We start from the raw sequence: 24314 nt of genomic DNA, 5'->3' as shown, positions 1-24314 counted from the left end.
CTTCCCTTTTCAAGAGGTAGCGGCAGAGGGACCTTTGTAAAGGGAAGCCCTCATAGCCATGTTCACTTGCACTTTATTTCGGTGGCTGTGCTGTGCTACTGGATGAGGAGAAACAGGCAGTCCATCCAGACTCCATCACCCCTGGACTGCACACATGTACCTTGTGCAGAACCCTTCTGTCATTCTCCGTTCACAGAGGAGGGCACTGTGGGATGAGGAATGGTAGGTTTAACCCCTACGAGAAAGGCTACTTTTGCTTCCTATATATTCCATGTACTTCCCAGGATTATTCATGTTCTCCTTATATACTCTTTGTGACACCTTGATTATATAACAAGACGTAGAGCAGTTGGTAACTAGAAAGTAAAGTCTTTTTTTTTATAATAACAGAGGTAATCGAGGTTCTAACTACTTGAGATAAATCTTCAACTGTACAGGTTGTGGCCACTTGGCACAGTTAAGGCAGAGCACTCTGGATGAATCAAGAAGGGACTGAAGAAAAGGTGTACAGCAAGAAAAGTAATTTCCTGATTTCTGGAATTTACTTTTCATGTTGCTTCCTCAATAACTGGATTCTGGAAACATCAAAGCACCTTGCAGGATTTGTATTCCTCTAGAAAGATTAAGGAAGTGTGGGAAGCAACAGAGAGGAAGTCTTTTTTGGAGTTCAAGAAATATTTGTTTTAGTTCAGAAAGCCACATATGAGGTGGTTGCTGTTTGGGTTTAGGGGGACTTTTGTTTGCCTGTTTGTTTTTGAAGAGATGTGCCACTTTACCAGCTTTTTTTTATCTGAAAGTTTGCCCTTGAAAAAAACAAGAGAAGTCTGCTAGGGTAATGTATGTGATGTGAAGGGCAGAGTAGATTGTACTTACGTTTCACTGTCTGTCATGTCCAGTAATTCAGATGGACCTGCAAAAGACAGGCAGGTATGTCATATAGCATTTGTCTGCATGACTAGAAGAGTACGACTACGAAGAGAAGATTCCTGGTGCAAATATGTAAGAGAGGCCAACTGAAAGCTCAATTTGCACAAATACACCAAACTTCAAGGTAATATTTGCTTGTGCAAGCCTTTGCACTAGCAAAATTCTGAATGCACAGTCACTGCTGGAGTGTCAGCACCAGAGAGTAGCTGCCTCTAAATTATACTGGGAATGAATATTCATGGAGTTTATTTTCTCACTCTTCACCTTGCTCAATTAAGTGGTTCACATACGTACAGTGCATTGAAAATGCTGATATACTGGAAACCCTGATATATTGCAAGTTAAAATCTATTGTTAGTACTAGAGGGAAAATGTCATTAGGAAGTTGAAATTAGCCAAATTCCGTCCTGAATGACATCTCTGTGCTACTCCATTTAATAGCGTTATACAGAATGTAGATCAGGGTGGAATATTCCCAGCAGTCTTTATATTGATATGCAAATCCTGTACTCTACTGGTTAGCAATGATCAGGAGAGTAAGATTAAGAAAAAAAGAAAAGATTTTTGTTAAGTGGGACTAAATAATGCATTTATGCTAATGTTCTTTTGTCCTTGATATTCTCTACAGGCAGATGTTTATAGCAGCAAATTCCATCACTGAATTACAGTGATATGGAAAGGCTAGGATCTGGGTAGCATTTCAAACGAGAAAAACTTTTCCCTTTGCAGTCTGGCTTATTATTCTTCTCTCCACTGCTCTGGAGCATACTGCCAGATGGTATGGGGCAGTTAGCAAGGGGAACAGTGAAACTTTACAGGAATTTTCCTTCCTGTGCATGAATATTTCTCTTCAGCCCACTTTGACTTTGAAATTCAAGAGTCCTCGAGAGCTTACAGCAAATCTCACCTGAAACTGAGGAATTTCACACTACTTGCTTACAAAGGCCTACACACAACCTCTCTACACTTCTTTCACTCTGAGTGTGTGTCAGAATGGATGAGAGCAGCCTGTATGTCCCTCACTGCTTTTACAACATACGCATGCAGTATCATCAGGGACAGCTGGCTGCCTCAGCTCCTGGAGCTGCAGGTAGCTCCTTCACTTCTGTCATCATGAGAAAGGGGTGGTCAAAAAAGTAGCATGCTTAGTCCCCAGTGCACACAGCATTGCATACCTATCATGGCAATTCTCCAAACTCATTAGCCACTGTCAATTTTTAATGCACAGCACCCTGACTCTGCCGCCACGCATCCTCATCTCCGCACTTGGCAGTCGCGTGTTCACTCCTCCCTATCAAAAAGAAGAAACACTCAAAGCCCCTGAGCTCCCATAAGCATGAAGAAGGATACAGGGGGCTAAGCAGGGCCCCTTGTTAAGAGGAAAGGAAGATAATGCCTGAGAAACTAAAAAGAAAAGGAAAACAGATGAAGAAAAAGACTCCTTTACATCTCCCAGGAGAAAATCATGTTCTCTCAAAAATAGAGGCAATTCCCTATGGCTTGCTGCAATGCCACATCCCAGCGATAGTAACCAGGAATGGCCTGCAGTGTGTTAGAAAAGACACTGCCAAGTAAACTATGGATGGGACAAGGAAGGTTGTGATGCAAAGGTAGAACAGGGCTGGCTGCATTGGACATAGAAGTACTTGCCCTGGTAAGCAGAAAAAGGTGTTAAAACATTAGGAGGAAGGATGGAGAGAAGTTAGAAGAATATGACCTGAGAGGAAGAAGTTGGGGCAGAGCAGGTCTGGAGAGATGGGAAGCCTAGGGTGAAGGAAAACTGGTCTGGAGCAGGAAGAAACAGCTAGGCTAGGACAGAGGAGCTGAGCCCTGATGACTGAGCAGGCAGCCTGCGAGTACAGACCTCAGGAAGTGCCAGGTACATCCTGCCTGTGTGCAAAGGGTGCTCCCCTGGATACTGTCCCAAATAAAGCATTTCATGGGACTGCCCCGACTCCGTTCCAGTCATACGTAAGGGCCAGATACTGGGGTTAATGGATTAGCAGCACAACACGGTACCAGGATTCATTTGTTTCATTCTTTCTGGCCTATCTCTGAAGCTGGAATGTCCCAACTCACACACAGCCTGAGCTGCACCCTTTACTTCTTTATTTTATTTTCACTTGTGCTTCTCTTAAACCATCTCACGCCCTCCTCCTAATTCCCTTTCCCCTCTTTTTTGGACCTCATTTTTACATCAGTCTCCCTGGCGCTGCCAACCGACCATTCCAAATCCCCCTCTGCCCCGGGACAAAAGCTGCACAGATGTGGGAAGGGCTGGCACTGGGAAAGCTAACGGCACTGTCATCCTGGCCCAGCGGGGAGGCGGCTGTTTTACTCTGGGACAAGAGGCAGAGAAAGAAAAGGGGACCAAGGCGCAGAGAGAGAGAGGACAAAATAACCCAATAGAAATCCGGAAGGGAAATGCATGAGTGAGATTTCTATCAAGGAAAACAGCAGGGGGGGAAATAAAAACAAAAGATAGAAATGTGTGGAGAGGTGGAGGGAGGAAAAAAAAAAGGAGAGAGAAAGAGAGAGAGAGACTTGGGGGCTAAAGAATGGCAGGATGGGGACCGGGGGCGGGAGGGGGGAAGAAGTTCGCATGAAAGGAGCTGAAAAGCATGACGCACCGAGGGGAAGCCCAGCTGAGATCCCTCTCTTTCCTTAACATCTCCGATAGACTGTCTGTGTAGAATTATTAACTTTTTTCCTTCTCTCCTTCTGCGCCCTTTCACTCCACCAAAGCCTCTCTCCAGTTTCTCAGGAGGCAAAGCAGCCTGAGCTGGGGATGGGAGGAGGGGAGGGAAGGGAAGGAGACGCTCACAAGCAGCTGCCCTTTAGCTGAGCTCACTACAACATAAAAGAGAGACTAAATGACCATATTTCAGAGGTATTTCCAAAATATACAGCACCATGCAGTCCAAATGGCCTCCAGGCCCGCAGCACACCCTGCCCTCTCCAATGGACGTGGTTACAGCTACCCACAGGAGACCCACAGCCATTAACCCCTGCCGGTCCCTTGTCCTGCCAGTCCTTCACAGAACTGGGGAAGGACGGCATTGCTTTAAGCAGTAATATCAGACATTATCAGAAATTCTGGGTGTTTATCTGTCAAAACCCTCTTTGTTTGATAACTTGATTGAGATTGTTATCTGGGGGACAAAATTGTACTTGGTTCCTTACCTTCGAAGAGGGAATATTTTTAAAATAATAGTAATCTGCAAAGTCAGAACTATTTCAAGCCTTCCCCCAACTCCACATTCCTCATTTTTACCTGATGTGAAGATTAACAGTGTCTGTTTTTTACTGCTAGTGTCTTTTAGCTGAGAATTTCCACTGTAAAATAGAGGGCAGTCACATTATGAGAGCATGCCTTCCATCGTAACTGTCTCTCAACAACATTGACCTAAAATTTGGTAAAGCTGCTAATTAAAATAGATTATTTTATACCTTGTGCCTTCTAAGAAAACTGAGCTGTTTTCTGCTCACCCCTCACAAAAGTCTGGTCAGGATGCAAATCCAAATCCATTGATAGATCTTCACTCTTTACTTTGCAGTGCTAAGAGTAATGAAAGCATCATCTTTTTTACCAGAGGATGCTATATTATGGACCAAGGGCATTGAGGTTTGAGGTCACAGAAATGTTCAGGATGGGATGCTCTACTGACTGTTCCATCAGAAGTTCCCACCACAAACTCCTAAGGCAACTGTAAACACCTTTCCTCTCTTCTGTTTAAAATTAAAATACTCTAAATGAACTACTGAATTCTTGTTTGTCTTTTGAGTCTCTAGAGAAGAGGAGGAGATGAGGAGAAGGCAAACCTTGGAATGTCTTGTATAATGGTTATAAATTATAAATAGTTCAGAACTGCCTGATAAAGACTGCAAGCCAAGTTTGATTCCAAATACAGATGATGATTTAGGAGGTCCTTTTTGTAATGGAGCTTCTTAAGACTTCCTTAATTCTGTTTGTGTTAAGCACGTAAACAGTTAACTCTTCTCTAATGTGTATGCATTAGGGTGTGAGACAGTTGCTGACTGCAGCAATAAGCAGATGTGGTTCTGATACCTACTGAGTTTGGCCCTCAGTTTCAAGCTAAGTGTTCCCTTAGCCCAGCTACAGACAGATCTTAAAAGGTGACCCTCCTACTACAAGCAAAAGACCGCTGGTTTACAAAGGCAGTCTTGAACAACAGATAGGTCTGTGTATCTGCCCTTCCTGCACAGGGGATAGAAAGAAACTGTTTTGCAGGAACAGCAGCCAACACAACTGTTCCTGCAGCAGTAAGCAGCTGTTGTCCTCACACCCACTACATTGGTGCTTCAGCTGCTATTCCAGGCTTGTGCTAGTCCACTGCTAAGTCTCTGGCACCACTGCACAGCAGTCTCCTTGTGTGACTCATCTCTGCTTTTTCTACTTTAGGAAGCATCATTTTCCTCCCCTTAACATCTGAAATCATTCTGATCAAGATCACAGAATAACCTCTTGCTTTAATGTCCCCTGCATGTTTGCAGAAAGCGTAAAGCCGTCTCCACAAAGGACAGTCACAGCATCACTACAAATTTTTCCCTCCTTCATAATCCCAGTGCTATGGGCAGGGAGGGATTCCTCACTCCTGTATTGCGTTCGATTCACCCCACTGGTTTCATACTAGGCAGTTAAAATTCCTGGAATGGTGGGTTTTGTCTTGGTTGGTTGTTGTTGGTTTTTAAAGATATTCAGAAGATTTTCCCTGTGTGATTAATAATGGGTTTTCTGGACTGTGTGCTGGAGGGTATTTTGCAGTGGAACTCTTATTAATGTTAACTGTCTCCAGCCAAGTATGGGAGGCAGAAAAACTGCAGAGGAAGTATGGCTGGGCAGAGGTAATTGCCAGAACAGGAGTAAGACCCATTTTTATCCAGGGTGGATATCAGCAGAAATGAGAAGCTAGGTAGAGGGAAAGCCTCAGATATTAGTAGCATTGGATTGGGTCTTATACACTAATTAATGTTGAGAAGATGCCAGATGCCAGAGAACGCAACAGAAAAACAAGGACATTATGATGATGATGATTCAGCAAGAGAGCTCGTTTGTGACTGAGAAGTGCCCGGGGTAGAAATGAGTTTCATTAATTGCTTGGTGGGAGAAGAGAGGAGGCCTCTATTAGAGCATTGTCCCATGCACTCTCTGATCCCCAGAGAATGTTAAACAAACAATGCATTTGGAGAAGCCCAGAGGACATATGTCTGGAAAGCTGCAAAAGCTTCCTGCCATCCTTGGGGATAAAGAGGAGAGAGAGGAACTGAGCTGACATTTGCTCAACCTTCTGGTTTGTCTTTGTCTAACAGTCCGTAATCCCTCACATTTCTCCATTCACTTCAAAAATTCCCATGGATTCCCTGCTCACATCCTTACCAGCTTAAATGATCTCATTTTAAACCTTCACCAAAGGAATGGTAACTGGGTCAGACTGTGAGTAAGTTAAGCTATATGTGCCCAAGAATAATCCTGGAGAGGCAGCCATGACAGTGAATTGGCACAGGTCATGTGCACTGTGAGGTGAGACCAGAGGCAATAAGAAAATTAAGTGAAATTATGCCTGCCTACGGAATTCAGAGGCATGTATATGCACTGTGACTAACGAGATAGATAATCCAGAGAACTTAAATAGGAGGTAGAGTTAGCACTGGTAAGACTTTTTACAACTGGGGAGAAAACTAGCCAACACTTGGATATAAGGCCAACTGCACTTAGCTACCCGTATGTAGGTATCTATACATGAAAGACTAAAGGAGCAGTTCAGACCCCCTCAGTCAGGTACCTGGGGCACAGTTCAGCTACCCACACACAGATGTTTTGTGCCATTTGATATGACTACAGGCAGGCCTTAGGATGCATTTGGAATGGCAGGGATGCTTGCTTGGGCTCCAGCTGCCAGTCCAGTATGGGTCTCCTACAGGCCTCATATGTTATCTGGTAGACCCATGCAGATGTCCTGGATATCCAAGGGTAAATTACATTAGATAGTTATGTGTAGCTAAATGAATGAAGCACACAGGTAACTGTCAGCTGAATTGCTCGCTGGGCTGCACTGACCACTTTGACTAGGGTTTCCTTTGAGCTAGTCATGCTAGAAGTCTGCTGCTATTAAAGATGCCCTCCTCACTTGCATCTGCCACCGAAAGAGGACAGGTCTCTAGTATCTCTGTCATACAGGAGCAAATGAATTCAGTCATGGATTGAGTCTGTTGACAGTACAGAAACTTAGACCCATAAATTACATGACACTTATATGTAAACACCTAAACTTAGGAGTCAAGCTTGAGCTAAATCCCACTCCAGTTAACACAAATGTTAACAGATGGATTATTGCCTCTTCCTTTCCTGAGTTGTGCTTTCTTCTTCTCTCTGTACAATTTCCGCAGTAACTTTTGAGCATTAGCTGACATTTATTTCAATTGCCAGAGTCAGCCTCTGTGCTTAGTCCTAATACTACTGCTGAAATAATATAGCTGATTTTGATATCCAGAAGTCAAAATAGCCATTGATATTTTGAAGAGGGATCAGAAAAGAGTTACAAGAACGTTTAAAGGACTAGAAAACTTTTCCTACAGTGCAGGAGGCTGATCACTAGGGCTTTAGCTCTGCACGCAGAGCAGTGACAATATTACTGTACCACACTCCAGCAGCCAGTGAACAAGATTACGGTAGTTCAACAGACAGAAACTCCTAAATGTGACTGCCTCAAACGTACATAGACACAGAAATTGCTGCATAGCCTGCGTAAGCATGCCTGCAATCACATTACTGAAAAAGATAAAAAGAGTTGAAAAGAAAAAAGGGAAATGGCATGATTACAGCCTATAAATATAAATATAAAATGGACATCATAAATTGTTGTTATTGTATGGTCTTAGATCTAACAGAGACATAATACTGGAAGGTTGGAAGGGAAGCTAGGCAAATCCAGTCTAGAAATAAATGCACAGATTCCTAACCAGTGTGTTATTAGATACTGAAATACCACCAATGGTTGGATGGGTTCTCCATTGCTGTAAACATTTTAATGGAGATTAGATGCTTTCTACAACGTATGCTCTAATTGAAAAACAAATTCGTTCAGAGGATGCCTATACCAGAGGTTCCAACTAGAGCATCACGCTGCCTCTTCACAGTGCCCCAACTGATGCAACTGTGAAAACACCCATCCTTCTCAAAAGCCATCTTTATTTTTGTTTCCATACTTCCCTTTATCTGGAGCTATCGCTGTCATTGCTACTGTATTCCTAGCCTCCTGCTCACACATGCTGCAGGTGGACATTCTGCTGAGGATGACCACAGATGAGCAAGGGCACTTCCAGCCGCATGGCATGGTTTTACCTGACTGACGCTTGGCTGAAGTACAGCTGTCTGTGGCTTTGCCCACTGTGACTCACCATGCTCCAGGATGTATTTCACAATCTCGCCATGCCCAGTCTTGGCAGCATGGTGCAACAAGGAGCAGTGATCCGGTCCTTGCATTAACAAATTGGCTCCTTTTTTACAGCATTCTATGAACTGGAAAAAAAAGCACACAGAGAGATAAGATGGGAAGAGCAGAAAAACAAATACGCAAGCAAATTATTTACTAATCTTCATAGGAGGTCAGTACAAAATTGGAATAAAATGAAATAAAATATTACTTTAAAGCCATCTTTTAGGCCCCAATGAAAAAATAGCTGAAACTAGAAGTATCGGCAATTATATGGGTTAAGAAGAACAGTTGTATTTCCTAAACAATGAGACATTGCTACTCTACTGGCAACGAATTACTGCTTGCTAGCAATGCTTGCAAACCACTTCTGGTGAAACTGTTGGGATATTTTAAAATATATGTATTTGATAGAAAATTCTTGCTTCTCTACTGAAAATTCCAATTTTTCCTCAGCACATGAGACACACACTTTCTGACTAAGTCAGGTAACTCCACTCAAAAATCCACAGGGAGGTGGGCTTCAGCTGTCCCAGATCTCCCTTCCTACTCTCTGCCCCCTACCTGGGGATGGTGGAGGGGAAAGCACTACATGGGGTAAGAACAGGCAGAAAAGTGCAGCTGGCCAGGTCTCAGAAATGCTGCAAACTCTGGGGGGTTTGCAGTACAGATCACTGCAGAAAAGAGAGAGAGGATTGTGACAGTGAGGCATCATTTATGATGCAGTACATCTGAAGAAGGGCAAGAAGTTTCCCTGTCAGACTAAACAGGCAAAAAGTTTTCAAGAAGCAGAAAGGAGACAAAATTTTTATGACTGCTGGTTGAATAACTGCTCCCTAGATGCTGCAGCCACAAGCGCAAGGGTGGAGGTTTAGAAGGGGCATCTGCAGGCAAAGAGCTGGCCTAACAGTACTGTCATTTTTACAAATGGCTCCAAGCTGGCTTCTCGCAGATAAAATTGCAATCATTAATCACAGTACTCATCCAAATTCGAGGGCATGCTTTCAAATCCTGACTTGGCTACTGAAAAACGTAGCCTGAATAACTGTCAGACATGGAGCTTCAGACTTTGGGCACAAAACATTTTTTTGCATGGGTGCCTTTTCCTCTCAGTAACTAACAATACCAAGACACTACATGTTTTGAGACATCCATCAGACGATAAAACAACAAGCTGAGGTTTGTACTACCTGGTCTGGTGGTTGCCTAGGTAGAAAATAAGAAGTCTCTAGCAACTCTAGGGGCTTGGCCACCAACCTCAGTGCTGTAAAATATCCTTTACTGCGTAAGACTGTGTCAGAACTACGCTGCTGTTCAGTGTTGCATTTGCCAGTATAGTAATTTTCCTGTTAGTAACTGACACATTGCTCTGTGCAGTGCGCTATGAATCCTGGGCTGAAAGGTGCTGTTTTAACACCAGGTCCTATTCACTTGAATTTCATATCTCACCTGACTGATGTGTTCCCCTAATACTCAGGGTTTCCTGGAAAGGCTGTAAAATGGCACTTGCCAGCAGTCCCTACAGCAGTCTATTTATGTTTTGAGCAGAGGTGTGATAAAATTTACAGTATATCAGACCTGCAGAAAGCTGTGAAAAAGTGGACACTCAGTGCTCTGTACTTACCTTCAGCAGATCACCAGCTATGACTGCCTGTAAAAGTGCTGCAAAAAACAAACAGAAAACTAATGTTAGGCAGAAAGCACTATGCGTATAGCCTCACAGCTGCAAACACAGCTCACAGTATGTGCAAGTTAAGACCAATGCCTCAATCCACTTGCATTCTCATATACTATCAAAACCAATGCAAACCCTGCACTGTCAGGCAGGTGGAAGACTGTCCATGTTGCACGAAAGCTCTAGGGACATCAAGCCAGCATTTCCGATGCTGCCCTGGGTCTGTCTGAGTTTTTGCCTTGAGACACTTCAGGGACCTTTCAACAGTGTCCACAGGGTGGGCCCAAGTCTCTGGCACCTGAGCCGTCACTGAAGACGTCAATGTCAAACACAGAGAACCTAAAAGCATCCTCAGACCTCTCAGACTTTATTCATACTGATGATGGAGTGGTCAGTTAGTGTCAAATACATTGAGAGTCTCAAGTTGCACATGATTAGCTAGCAAAATAGAAATTTCTTAATAATTACTTGTATTACAAAGTATTTTGACATGCCAGTGGGCAGCAAGTTCCCAGGTTTGGCAGGCAGGGTCAAACACAGAGCAGGAGCCAGTCCCCACCTTTTTAGCCTTTGTAATTTAAACAGACACAGAAGGAAAGAGACACAAAGACAGGCAAAGTGAACAAAGGCTTACAGCAAGGCAGAACACAGGTGTGCACAGAGCCAGGAGCTGCTCACTATCCACTACTGTCTACCCTGTGCCCATTGAAAAGAAGAAGGAAGGCAAAAGCCTGGGACCGTATTGCCCTCTGTATAGGCTGCATTCAGCTAAAAACACCATGGTGGCAATAATCACAAACATGAGAAGTTATTACAAATCCACTGCTATGCGGCTATTTCCTCCTCTTTTCCTCCTCCACCCTATCATGATATATAGTAAAAAACAATTATGAATAATCTTTCTGAGAAAGTACTTACGTGGTTTTCATCTTAGAAAGCATTAAACATCTGCCTCAGTTCGTACTTTTTCAAGAGTGCCTAAGCCCATTTCTATCTTCGAGTCTAGGCAGTGCAATCAAGTTAAGCATTTGCTCAAGTGCCATCCTTGATAAAGATGCCAAAAGCTCACATAGGGAGGAACAAGAGGGAAAGAAAACCATAGTATAGCCTTGCCTCTGAAAAATAACACACAGGAAACTGCACAGTGTGAATTCCACCAGGAGCTTGTTACGGTTTCAGAAATGACAACACACCCAAGCTAAACACTGTTAAGAGGAGCGGCATGCAAAGACGACTCAACAAACGTCCCTGTCTTTGAAAACACCTGGGGTTGTACGTGGCTTCCTGGTCTCAGTAATGCCTCATGCTCTGGCCACACAGCAGCAGGAAAAGCAAAAACCCAGTCCAGCTAAGTTCTGACTTGGGAAAGCAGTAGCAGCAATTCTTGTGACAGTGGATTTAGGGCAGTTTTACAGTGACCATGAGTTAAACTAAGTCATGCAAATCCCCCCTGGCATCCGTGGGAGGGAGGGTACACAGATTTGAGGAATGGAAAAACACCAGAAGGTAAGAGCTAGAACTGGAAAAATAACATGTACATCTTCTCTTCAGATTTCATTTTCAGTGGTTTATGTCCTTTTTTTCCCCCAATAGTTCTAATAGTAGCTCAGCCCAAATTAATAGCAGAGCAGATTTTAACCCCTGTGTCATTCATTTTATCTTTTTCCTCCTTTTTTTGCCAATCTGGGCTACTACAGTCTGGACTTGTATAAATATTTCGCTCTCCTCACACACACGAAAAACAAATGAACTGGTGACACCAGCTTTTCATTGCCTTCTACATCCAGTGTTTTAAGGCACGGCTTCCCTGAATTTACTTCCTAAGAGGCAGAGATCCATTTTCTTATGCAAACCATGCTTCAGATTATCACAGAATCACAGACTGGCAGCGGTTGGAAGGGACCTCTGCAGATCATCTAGTCCAACCCCCCTGCTAAAGCAGGATCACCTGGAGCAGGTTGCACAGGATCGCATCCGGGTGGGTTTTGAACACCTCCAGCGAAGGAGACTCCACAACCTCTCTGGGCAGCCTCTTCCAGTGCTCGGTCACCCTCACAATAAAGACGGTTTTCCTCATGTTCAGGTGGAACTTCCTGTGTTCCAGTTTGTGCCCATTGCCCCTTGTCCTGTTGCTGGGCACCACTGAAAAGAGTCTGGCCCCATTGTCTTTACACCCACCCTTTAGATATTCATAAGTATTGATGAGATCCCCTCTCAGTGTTCTCAGGGCACACTGCTGGCTCATGGATAACTTGTTGGCCATCAGGACTCCCAGGTCCTTCTCTGCAGAGTGGCCTCCCAGCAGGTCAACCCCTAATCTGTACTGGTGCATGGGTTTATTTCTCTCTAGGTGCAGGACCCTACACTTGCCCTTGTTGAATTTCATTAGGTTCCTCTCCTAATTATAGTTGAGAAAAGTCAGGAGAGAGATCTAGAAAAGTATGAAGTGAAAAGAAAAGCCTGGCAAGCCATGACAAATCTACGTTGAGTATCCATAACCAGAGGTTGGTCTGGTGATAGGGCTATTAGGATAAAGCAGCTCTAAAACACATTCAACATAATTAGACCAATCTTTTCCTCTCTTTCCTAAGCCTCCAATCCAGTAAAGCATTTAGGCAGGTGCTTAGCTTTGAGCTAATACCATTCTTTTCACCAAGTCTACCTGCACACTTAAAATTAAGTGCTTTGCTAGAGTGGAACCTATTGCATAAATGAATACATTACAGATCAGCAAAACCAGCTGGTATAACAAGCAGATTAGACTACAGTAAAATAATTCGGTGCTGTAAGCCAGGATGCTGGAAAACTTAGAAGCTATAGAACTAGAAATGGAGAAAGGTTCTTTAGAATAGGGAACACACTTACATAAACTTATGAATATTGCTTAGCACACTAACCCCATAAACACAGATGGGACTCCTGGGCATATTGAGGAGGAGGGTGAAGACGGCAAAAATCACCTGGTTGTTAAAGAGGTGGTAAAACAAGCAAGCAGATGGCATTGACAAGAGAGAGCAGACTGAGAAATTGGACAAAAATGCTGTTAACGTGCAATGCCAGGCTAGCTTAAAATTAAAAACATTAAAGTGAGAATGGTTTTATTTCTACTGAGCAACACTGCACTATTGGTGTAATATATAACATGAATTATGCAATTGTTTTATCATATCATAAAATACCTTCAGGTCTTAAAGATGCCTCAAAATTGCTTGATTTCATAAATATTTAAATCAAGTCATTATTTTCTCAACTTCTCCTAAGACAAGCATTTGTCATGACTAATAAAAATGTTTTATTACCTTTTTCATTTATTTAGCAAGCAGATTCATTGCTGATGAAAGGTGACAGCTTGGCAAGACTGGAGACTGAAGTGCTCTGTCCACGGAACGAGGAAGCACTCAGTCTGCCGCAGTGGTAAACTCCCCAGGTTGTCTTCTCAGCGAAGCTCAACCCTCTCTACAAGTACACCCCTGCGGACAGCCCCTTCTCCATCACTGACCTTTGTGCTGAAACTGCCAGCAAATGTGTCAATCACTACCCAGGGTGATGGATCTTGACAGAAACAATTACCTTCTAGGATATGGACTGCTAGAAATGAGGACTATGGATGTAACAGCTGCTAGAGAATTACAACATTTAGTTTCCACTGGGTGAATTTTGAGATGAGGTTCTAACCATGCCTGTGGGCCAACTTACAAAAGAAACCTCATTTAAAAAAAAAAAACCAAACCACAAAAAACAACAAAACAAAAACCAAAACCCACAAACAAACCCACCCAAAAACCTCAAACACTTGACTTATAAATTAAATATTGAACAGCTACAAGTGGATAATGCACTTACAGAAAAACCCACCATGTTAAAAAGGCTGCTAATTGAATTCTGGTAATGCTGCAAGTTATTGCAGCTTGAGACACAGAAATAATACCTAGTAGTACATCCACACATGCCAAAACCAGCACCTTTCCTGTGGCCTGCATCACTCATGTTATTTCTATGCCCACTCTTTCTATTGGAAACAGCTATTTTTATTTCATATTCTAAAAATATAAGTTAATGAGTTACATTAAATATTTTTGTTTCTCACCCACAGAATTAACCTACTAAATTACAATTGCTCTCTGGTTCTGCATGTGAGGTTCGCAGCATTAAAACAGCACTGTAAAATCAGTCATTAAACACCGGGAAACAGATAACAAAGGAGTGAGGTATTCGTACCCAGTGACTTCAGAGGCTGCAAGATGCCTAGGAAGCCTCAAAGGGCTGTCTGGATGGTCAGAAGAGAAAATAACCCTGCACAGAAAGCAACCTGGTCTCTCTGCAATAGTTCCTGTTGCACATCTGCCTCCATGGACTACAGAAGTTCTAGGGAAAATGACGTACCACTTGCAGTACCTAAATTAAGAGTCAAACTAAAACAGAGAGGGGATCCTTCAGAATGGCATGATGCCACGAGACATGTCTGATCACCTGCGAGAAGGGCAACCAAACAAGGACAAAATGGGGAGGTTTCCAAGGTATGATACTCCTAAGGCCAGGCAACACTCATGGTCTCAGAAATTTTGGGAGCTATTTGTATAGCATACAGGTGCAACATGAGAACACTTCATAAATATGAGGGCTAACAAAGACAGACCCCCGACTCCAACGCATCAAAAGAAAACAGCAGGAGAGGGACAGAAGTCATCACTGCCATCTCGCTCACTTCAAAAGCAATGAAGATTCTCAGAAGCATCCTGAGTAAGGAAAACCTCAACCAACAACTACCCCTTCCCATCTGCCCTGCAGGAAAATTCCCTCCTGATGCCAAAGCTGCTGATCAGCTTAACACCAAGGACATAAGCAGGGCTCAGCACCAGGCTACTACCATGCCAGAATTTTGCTGCTAAAACACTTTCAGAGAGAACATGGAGAAAGAAATTCTTATAAACCCTTGTAGGTAACATCTCAGGATCACCAGGTTCTTTGTTTAAAGTAGGTTGACATGGAAGGTATTTAGTAAATTAGTTAAATAATCATCAGTGAACCAGTGAGAGGAGTTGGCTTTCACTGGACAGAATCTCAAAGAACAGTACAGTTCTGCAGTCTGCCACTGTCAGTGGTACAGAAGTGTCTTTTTAATTGAGTAAAAGCTATCCATAAACCATAAACATCTTCCAGAATTTACCAGTCAGATTGCACACCTGATCTGACCCTTTCCACATCATATTTGCACCCACTGCTGCTACACAAACTAAGCCACAGTGAATGCTGATAAAAATGTATGGCTACTTTGAAGCTTTCACCATCTGCAAGCAATTCTTTAGTGAGGGTCTAAGAACTGTCACTGGATGCAGCAGAATTATTTAAAACTATGTTTTAAAGTATAAGTACTATCCAAAGGAGTTGTCACATCCATGATTAAAAAGCAGCCAATTTGAGAGCAATGAACGAAATGCAGTGTGAGAGCAAAGTATCATCTGCAATAATTACATCTTACCATGGGTTAAAAAATACCAGGCTAACCATGCATCTGATCAGTGTATGACAGTGTTTAAGTACATGGGAAATTATGGCAGAATTCAACTACTATAACTCCAACAGAATTAGAGGTCTTAAAATCTTTAGCTCTTTCAAAAGATACAATAAGACAGCTGATGATCTGAAGTGATAAGGACCTTGTAGAAACCTCCTTTATCAGGCAATGCCCGAACTGTCCAGCCCTTTCTAAGACATAGCTAGCGCTCGGATTCAGCACTTGGAATTGATATGCCATCCGCATTTCAGTGCTGGATGTTTCTTACTGGTTAGAGGAAGCTAAGAAAAAAATATTAGACATTAGAGCTTTGGCATGGGGCCCCCAGAATGTGAGCCTCAGTGTCCAGCACTATCTCTTGCTAGATGTGCTCAGGGGAACTCTTAAGGAACACCTCATGAAATACTGCCTCACTCAAACCTTGCTGAGCTGATAATGAAGAAAAAACTGCAGCAGAAGGTGACATCATGAAATTTCTTGAGAGTTATTAAACTTAACTTGGCCTATCATTAACTTGCAGAACATTTCCAGCTCTTTGTTGCTGTTGTAGACTTTGTGAGATTCATAGAGTCAGAAATTTAAAGTAATTACTGTTTTACACATTGAGAAGTTAAAAGCTGACCCTGACTAGAAGAGTGCTTTTACACAGCTGGAGTCTTCTCAGCTGTTAAAGATCAACATTACAGAAATGATAAGAAAACAAGCCCTCGTTCTTAATTTCCCACTAAGTTTTATAGAAATCAATAATAACTTCTATTTGAATCACTCGGAAAGCTACGCTGTCATATGAGTGTGAAGTCCATATAGATTATCATTCAGAAATACATTCTTTTCTCTGTAAACAACAATTTGCTTGTAACAGCTTTGTACATTCTAGTAAAGATCAAATCTAATATGAAAAACTGACAGTAACATAACTTACCCAGAAATGTACAGAACTGACTTTTTTCTAGTCTAGCCATGATCTTCAACCTTGGCCTGCAATTGAAAGGGGTGGAGGGCACCACAGGGAATTGGTTTGTGGACTACTTCCCTTCCGAGATGACTACGAAAAACAAGCATCTAAGATATAGAGCAGCACATACACTTGACATTTATGAAGGGTTTGCCAGTGCCATAGAAAAGTTTTAGGGATCCATGGTGAAGAAAGGTTGCAAATCTCTGCATCTGAGCTTTTACAAACCCTTTTCCACTTCCCAATATTTAATCTGCTTTTAAAGTTACAGGAAAAAATCCCACTTTTAAAATACATATGGCCAAACTGTCTACATAACTGAGAAATTAAATTAAAAAATTAATAACGCTTTGTTGGAATGACTGTGAGCTCACATGTCTTTGATCTACAGACAATCTCAAGTCTCACTAAAGCTGATGATGCTTAAACATTTCTCTTTGAAGCTAAGCTGAGTGGAAGGAGCAATTAAATGTTTTTTTCATGTATTTTATGCACCTGCAAGTACTGGAAGCAACTACTGAAGATTATGAAAAAAAAGTAAAAGGAAGTTAAGCCTTGTGGGTTGAGGGGTCTCCTAGATGCTGGCAAAAAAACCCAAAATAAATGGTTAAATCTTTGTGTGGGTCTAAGAGAGGCAAAAGGCCAGCAAAAATAAAAACAACAAAAGCAAAAATGTCTACTATGCAGACTTGCTTGGACTCCTGCACAAGAAAAATCATGTCCTCTATGTTCACTGAAAAAGGGCTTTACATCAAACAGCCGTCTGCCTCTTACAACCAAATTTTCCTCCTGATAGAATGGGGCAAAGGTCCTTGAATATAGGCTAACTGCTTGGGCCAAAGAACTGCACCAAGCAGCAACAGTGCACAACTTATGCCAAGATAAGGACACAAACATTTGGTCCCATCATAATCATCAGGACTGAATTTTTCCCTACAGCTATGGACAGAAAAAGCTATGTTCAGAGAAAAAAAAAGTCCATTTTAATGAGAATACCGTGTAAATAGAGCCCATGTATGGATGGGCAATCTGCCCAATCCTAAAGCTTGGTAGTGCTATTTGACGGTAAGGCTCTTGAATATAACTGTGTCAGGTGTTAACCTCCATCTTGTTTTCTTTTTATGCTGATTTTTACCTCCACAGTGAACTAAAGCTGACATAAAAGAAAAAAAATGTTGCACCAAACAGAAGAATATTTTTGCACAATTTTTAAACTTGGGTGCTGAACAATCAAAATGGAACATCTTCAGCAAAAAGATGGCTAACAGACCAGGAGATTCAGTCTCACGTTTCAATGCTCAAGAAAGAGGTTGCATTATAACTAAACAAGGGGCATTTTGATGTGGAACTTGATTGCCTTAAGCCTGGAGACACATCAACTTTTAAGTACGGTTATAGCTTAAAAAGAAAAAAATATCTCACTAGCTATTTTAGAAAGTCTGGCCCTATATGTCAGCAACATCTCTTTCTAATCTAACATCAGCCATGAGAAAAAAGATGCTGGTGGCGTGGGAGCTGTCTGGCGTGGGAACGGGGAAAGGTTCTTGGACTTGCTAGAGGAGTTCTGCCTCAGCCTAACGACTGCATAAGAACCATGATGGAAATATGATAGCAAAAATACATGCAGTTTAGAGGCTTCCTGCCTAGAACATAGTATCTCTTGTGCTGGCTGAAGAAAAGGCTTATTGCTTTTTAACATTTTTCCAAAATATAACTAACTGCTGCCACTACCCACTGTCCTAAAGAAACAGGTGGTAAACAAGATTTCCCCACAGGATTTCAGGTTTGGGAAAGGTTTGAGCTTCTTAGGGAATCCAAGAGCAATAGCACCAGTCTAGGTAGCTCACGACAGCAGTGCTGTGAAGGACTACTTCCATGAAAGAAAACCAAATAAAGAGGCTGAGAGCTCAAAATGCTCCCAGGAGACCAAGGAAACCAACAGTGCGACAACCTGCTGCAACCAAAAGCTCAAGAGCACATCAGCTGAACAGCAGCCAGACACAGACGTCTGACGACTATTCAGCAAGGGGAATATTATGAAGGCCCGCACACAGGATCTCGAGCTAATCCATCTGTACAGGAAACCGTGTGCACAGGCACACATTCTCCTGTGCTTTGAGAGACACTTTTGAAGCATGCTGGCCCTCTGAATAAGTCATACCTCAATAACATCTATTTCTAGGATTGCACAAAGAGGTAGAAAACCCTTCTAAACATTTGTGGGTCGTGCTACAAAGGCACTGCATCCTGTGCAGATTCAAAGGAGAGAAGTGACACAGTTTTGGCTGCATCTGTTTACCTAACTTGGGAATAAAACAAAAATTTTAACATGCAAAAAATCATCCATTACTCAGGTGGTTATAAATATGCATTACAAACCTTTTCCTTTTAAGAATTTTAGATTCAAACAACACACAGCATCAAACCACTGTTTAGAGAGGGGAAGGAAAAAAAGTAAAAATAACCACACAGCCTTGCTGAAGGGAAAGAAAGGCTAAATTCTCACTTACACAGAAGTCCCTTCATACAACTCTAGAAGGATAAAGAGGCTTTCAAGCAGATGTAAATTACACTCAAGCTGCCTTGAAGGCCCCATTTGCACTGTCAGACTAGTTTAAAGGTACTTTGATGCCAATTAGAGTCCACCCTGAATTGTGTATGTGGCACTGGTGCTGAGCTGAGAGTGTAGTTGATAGTTAGGAGTGGAAGTATTCAGACCCTAATGCCGAACTTTTCCTGCAAGACCGTTTAACTCAGATTTACAAAAGGAAGGGATGACCTTAAAGAAAAAAGACTTCCTTTGTAAATGGTCCAAAACCCCAAAGAACAGTTGCAGATAAACTATGTACCATCTGGCAGACATTGTCACTTTTTTTCTTTCCTTTTTCCTTCCACCATTTTTATTTTTAAGCCAAGACAGGAACAATTAATGTCATTTTCAGGAGCTATGCGGGGGAGGAAAATGTCTCTGATCAAGCAAGAACACAAGGCAGGGAAGACTTTGGCTGACTAATGCAGCCACCTTATCAGTACAGTGGCATTACTTTGGCAGGAGGAGAATTCTAGGTAAAATAATTAAGCAATGGTTTATTTTTTATTTAAAAATAAAAAGGATAGCAAAACAAGGAGCATTGTGGGCCACACTGTTCCTCCCCCTTCCCTGTCTCAGTGGACCATTACTATGACAGGCACTCCTACCATACTCCCTTCAGGTTTTTGCCACTGCAAGGCTGGCTGCAGTCCCTTTGCCTGGCAATAGGTAATTAACTCTTCCTCAACAAGCTAGGGCTTCACAGTAGGACTAAATAATCTTAAAGTCAAGTTCAAGCATTTATTTGCTGGCCAGAGTCTTCAGTGGGTGGTGCACATTGTTTTCTCATTTTACTTTAACAAGTTGCCACTCTTACCTGACCATGAGCAGCCTCCATCAGAAACAAAAAACAGGAACGAAGTAGGTTGCAAGGTTACCCAGGGCTTCTGCTTGAAAATAGGTGCCCTGATTCAGACAACGCATTCCTTACTCCTCCTTCCTACTGAGGGGAAAGGAACAATGGAGGTGGCCATCTGGAAAGAAGTGTTTCCCAGTTTTCCTCTATTACTCATTCAGATGCCCACATCTGCCAGACCTCTCCCTCCCAGCTGCCTACTGACCCCTCAAGCCTGCTTAGATATGATAAGAGGTGGGATGTAGGCACCTTTTAAAGGTTTTGGGCAGAGAGGACCTTCCTCAGCCCTAGATAAGTGCTTTGACAGAACGCTGTCTCTTGCTATGGGTACCATGGGTCTGCATCGATGTCAGCCTCTGCTGAGCTGAGAAGTAAATGAACAAACTCAGAGCAGATCCCCAAGCAACTATTGGCTCAGCTTGCCACAGACATACTTTCAAAACACTATCCAGGAGGGCTTTCTTCCCAAAGTGGCTAATTAATCAAAATAAATACCTGCAGTCAGGAGTCCCCCCATTGTACTGTCTTTGATTTGTTCAGAGAAGGCATTCCAAGACATCTCAATTTGTTGCTAGGTAAACGGCTGCAACATCACCCTGAAGAATACAGCTTCTCAGCTGGAGCTGCACAAAACCATCACTCTCTCTTTTGAAGGAATGTAGTGTACAAAACAGAGGTGCTTTTTTTTTTTTTTTTTCCAAATTCTACCGGCACTGAGATGTTTGGGTTCATCTGTAGTACCCTGCTTGTCCTTTTATTCAGGATGGCAGGATGCTTAAAAAACTCTTGAAGAGAATGTCCCTTTGCAAACTATGACTAGCAAGACTAATGGGCAGTGGCTCCAGAAAGAAGAAAGGAGGTTGGGAGAGTGTCCTGGTTCTGGCAAGGACAGAGTTAATTTCACCAGGAGCCAGGACAGGTGAGCCGAGCTGGCCGGGGGCTATTCCATACCGTGTGACGTCACGCTCACCATAAAAGGGCCTGGTCGGGCAGGGGTGGGTTCGCTATTCCATACCGTGTGACATCACGCTCACCATAAAAGGGGCCGGTCGGGCAGGGCCGGTTCGGCGTGGCTCCGGGACGGGCTGAGCGTCCGGTCGGATCGGTAAATTGTTCTCTGTTGTCACCCACTGTGAATATCTGTTACCAGTGCTGTTGTTGACTGTTCCCCTCTCCCTTGCTGTCCCAGTAACCTGCCCTTACCCCAACCCTGAGCCTTTGCCGTTGTTTTTCCGTTCTCCTCCCCAGCCCGCCGGGGGAGGGGGGAGCGAGCGGTGCGTGGCACCCAGCTGCCGGCTGGGGCTGAACCACGTCAGGAGAGTGACATCCATGTTCCCACAGGCAGCCAGGGACAACAGGAAATCTCATGTATTGGAGGTCCCAGGAAGTGTTCTCAGCATTTGTGGTATTTCTGGGGCTCCTACAGTTATTTTCCTCCTTGCATGGCTTCAGACCTCGTCTCTTTAATGGAGCAGACAGCACTGGAGCAAATACCATAATCCACAGTACATTCTGCCTCCAAGGCAGGAGCAGACACTGCACAGCAAAGCGTTTTGCTGTAGGGGATGGAGCTGCCAATGCCTTCCATGCACACACTTGATCACTCCCTTCCTTATAATTAATACAGCAGCTCTCTCCATCTAGAGGGACAACTAGAGACAGAATTACACCTCCTGCCCCAAGCTTCCAGTTTGAACTTGGGCCAAGCAATCCCTGTGGAAAAATCTTCTAATAGAGGCTAATTTGAAGGTCACCATTTAAATCTACTTCACTTCTAATGCACTCCTGGCTCTGCACAAATCCCTCCTAAGGATAGGATATCCAGTCTGGATGACTCTAAGTATCATGAAACTAACATCTGCCAGAATCTGAAAGATCTTTGAGTGTTGCCATTCATCTTTCCAAGGAGAAGTATCATCCTTCATCTTTACCCTTTGTATCATATTATGATGTTGTAATAACCATCTCAAAATTTTCTCTTTTTAATGTATTTGTCGCTTGTCTTAATTTCTCAGTTGTCCCCTATTCCCTCATGAATTCGGAATCTATTGCAGAAAAAAAACCGAGTTCAATTAGTGCAAAACTTGCTAGAAATTATGCTGATGCAGCAAAAAACCATATCTGTTACAAGCAAATAAAGCAAAAAGCCCAGTTTCATGGGTTTATAGAAAAACAAGAAGAGCAAGTGACCAGAGACATAAATATTTGGAACCTCCTGTCTCCAGATCAGGATGCAACTCAGATGCGTAAGGATTAAGCACCAGGGTAACTGCCACTTGAGGTGCATTAGTATAGCCACTTAAAACTTTGAGTAGTTCCATCAAAGGCAATGTTCCTCTGTTTGAGGTTAGGCAAACAAGTGTTGAGCTGCATCAGCTCTAAGTTGCCATTAGATAAATAACATGCTAATGTCCACACACCGTTCAAGCACCACTCAAGAATTTGCTGGTGGGTTGGTTTTTTGGGGGTTTTTTTGGTTGGTTTTTGTTTTTTTTTTAGAAGACTGAAATAGAAACAGAACGCATTGTACTCTTTAAGAGCGTTTCCTTCAGTTGCTCAGGTGATGATGAAGAACAGCCAACTCAGTTACACAGGGTCACCAAATAATGGTAAAGATAACCCAGATGAAGCTAGACCAAGAGTGAAAATACAGCAGGTGCTACCACTCACTAACAGGAGAGCTGCCTGCCCTCTCCCTCATGACATCCATCAGGTCCTCTGTGGCCCTGCCAATTGCCCATTGTTGACTCTCAGCTAGTGCCACACCCAAAGACAGACCATTTTCCTCCAAGGTATGTAGCTGCACCAGGGCCCGCGTGACTGAACAGGTAGCCCTTCCATTTCATTCTTCACAGCCCCCACTCTGATCCCCTGCCTAAACTATCATGCTTTGGTATTTACTTAGCTTGTTCCATTTAGTCAGTCAGGGAATTTGGAGGTTAGGGGTTTTGTCTGCTTTTTTTGTGGTTTGTTGGGGGTTTTCTTAAATTAAAAAAAAAAAGTAAAGATAGATTTCACTCTTTAGTTATGTATTTCCTAACTACCTGTACCAAGAACAAAGACACAAACCTTCTAAAAATCTTTAAGAGGTTTGTTTTTTTTCTTTTGAAGTTTGGGATTGTCTAGCAGTACTGTTTGCCTTTTTGTGCCAGTTAAAATGGCTCTGGTTTGTAACTGATAAAGGTGCCTTTAATACGTGTCCACAACAAGGAGCATTGTGTGCTTTTACAGTCGTTCAGTAGATGCCCAGTCCCAAACAGATGGTGCTTTATCCTCACCCTCTCTTCAAGACAGCATAATGCATTGTCCTGTCAGGGATTAATGGAAGTGCTACTCACATTAGATGCTAATTCTGGTAGCAACTCTTTTACTACACTGCAGATGCTACAGCTACTGTTGGCAACTAATGCTTGAAGCAGGCAATCCACACTGGAGGAGAAGTAGGACGTTCAGAAACCAAAGTGAGGAGCACAATGCAAGAATCTATGCAGAATGCAACCTCATGTTCAAGGGGAAAGAGACATTTGAAAAGGAAGACAAGGATGATGGAAAGAAAAAAACACCGAGAAACAGTAGAAGAAAAAATGAGGACTGAAGATTAAAGCAGACAAAATCAATCAGGAACCAAATGGGAAGTTAAAACAAAAGTTCCAACACAACACAGAGAAAGTGTCTTTTCTCAGTAATGACAAACACATCCAATCATCAGAAAATCAGCACTAGAAAGGTACCCCATAATAGGGAAGAGCAGCTGACACACTGGACATAGAGTGATGCCAGTGAGGGTATCTTATTCTACAGCTGGATCTTGCCCCAAAGCATTATTGCCTTATAAAACTACAAATGAATGTTTAACATCTTGCATAGGCACACAGTTGAGTACTGATTATTAATGAAAATAAGAGTCTCAAAACTGGCTCCTGGATACCTACTCCAAGAAAAATATACCAGGAGAGGTCCACATAAATACTATAAAAGACAGGCAATTCAGAAGTTTTCAGCTTTCTCTTGGATCCTCTCTTTTTTGTTTAAATAAGAGATTTCAGATCAAAGACTAATTTGAGATGCTTCCACATATACATAAAGTGGACTGAGAAGCACCTAGACTCAAAAGAGCTTGTGCTACAGCACTTTTGTCACATTTTCCTTCTAGTATTGTGTTCATTTACCATGGTCCGTATGTGGCATAGTGGGGAGAGGAAATCCAAGTATTGGACCTCTTTTTGAAAAGTCACCAGGGCATGGGAAATCTTTTGTGTTTGAGAGAAGCTCCTACATATTTACATGGATGACAAATCTAGTTAGATACTCCACGGTCATTAAACACAAAACTTCTAATAAC

General features: G+C 42.6%; 1 protein-coding gene across 8 annotated transcripts in view; it reads right to left on the bottom strand.

Annotated features, from left to right (window-relative positions):
* DGKI (diacylglycerol kinase iota) overlaps positions 1–24314 on the bottom strand; it is a 230807-nt gene that overhangs the window by 13609 nt on the left and 192884 nt on the right. For 7 of the 8 annotated variants that reach the window (XM_054808326.1, XM_054808350.1, XM_054808335.1 and 4 more), the window contains 3 exons: positions 10006–10043; positions 8347–8467; positions 874–910 (listed from right to left, as the gene is read on the bottom strand). In XM_054808326.1, the coding sequence (XP_054664301.1) occupies positions 874–910; positions 8347–8467; positions 10006–10043 (196 nt within the window). Of the gene's footprint in view, positions 1–873; positions 911–8344; positions 8468–10005; positions 10044–24314 lie in introns of those variants that run through there. The other variant, XM_054808374.1, reaches the window with a different exon arrangement.

The sequence above is a fragment of the Grus americana genome, chromosome 1, assembly GCF_028858705.1.
Source record: "Grus americana isolate bGruAme1 chromosome 1, bGruAme1.mat, whole genome shotgun sequence".
NCBI classification, from domain to species: domain Eukaryota; kingdom Metazoa; phylum Chordata; class Aves; order Gruiformes; family Gruidae; genus Grus; species Grus americana.
This window is presented reverse-complemented; position numbering and strand designations above follow the sequence as displayed.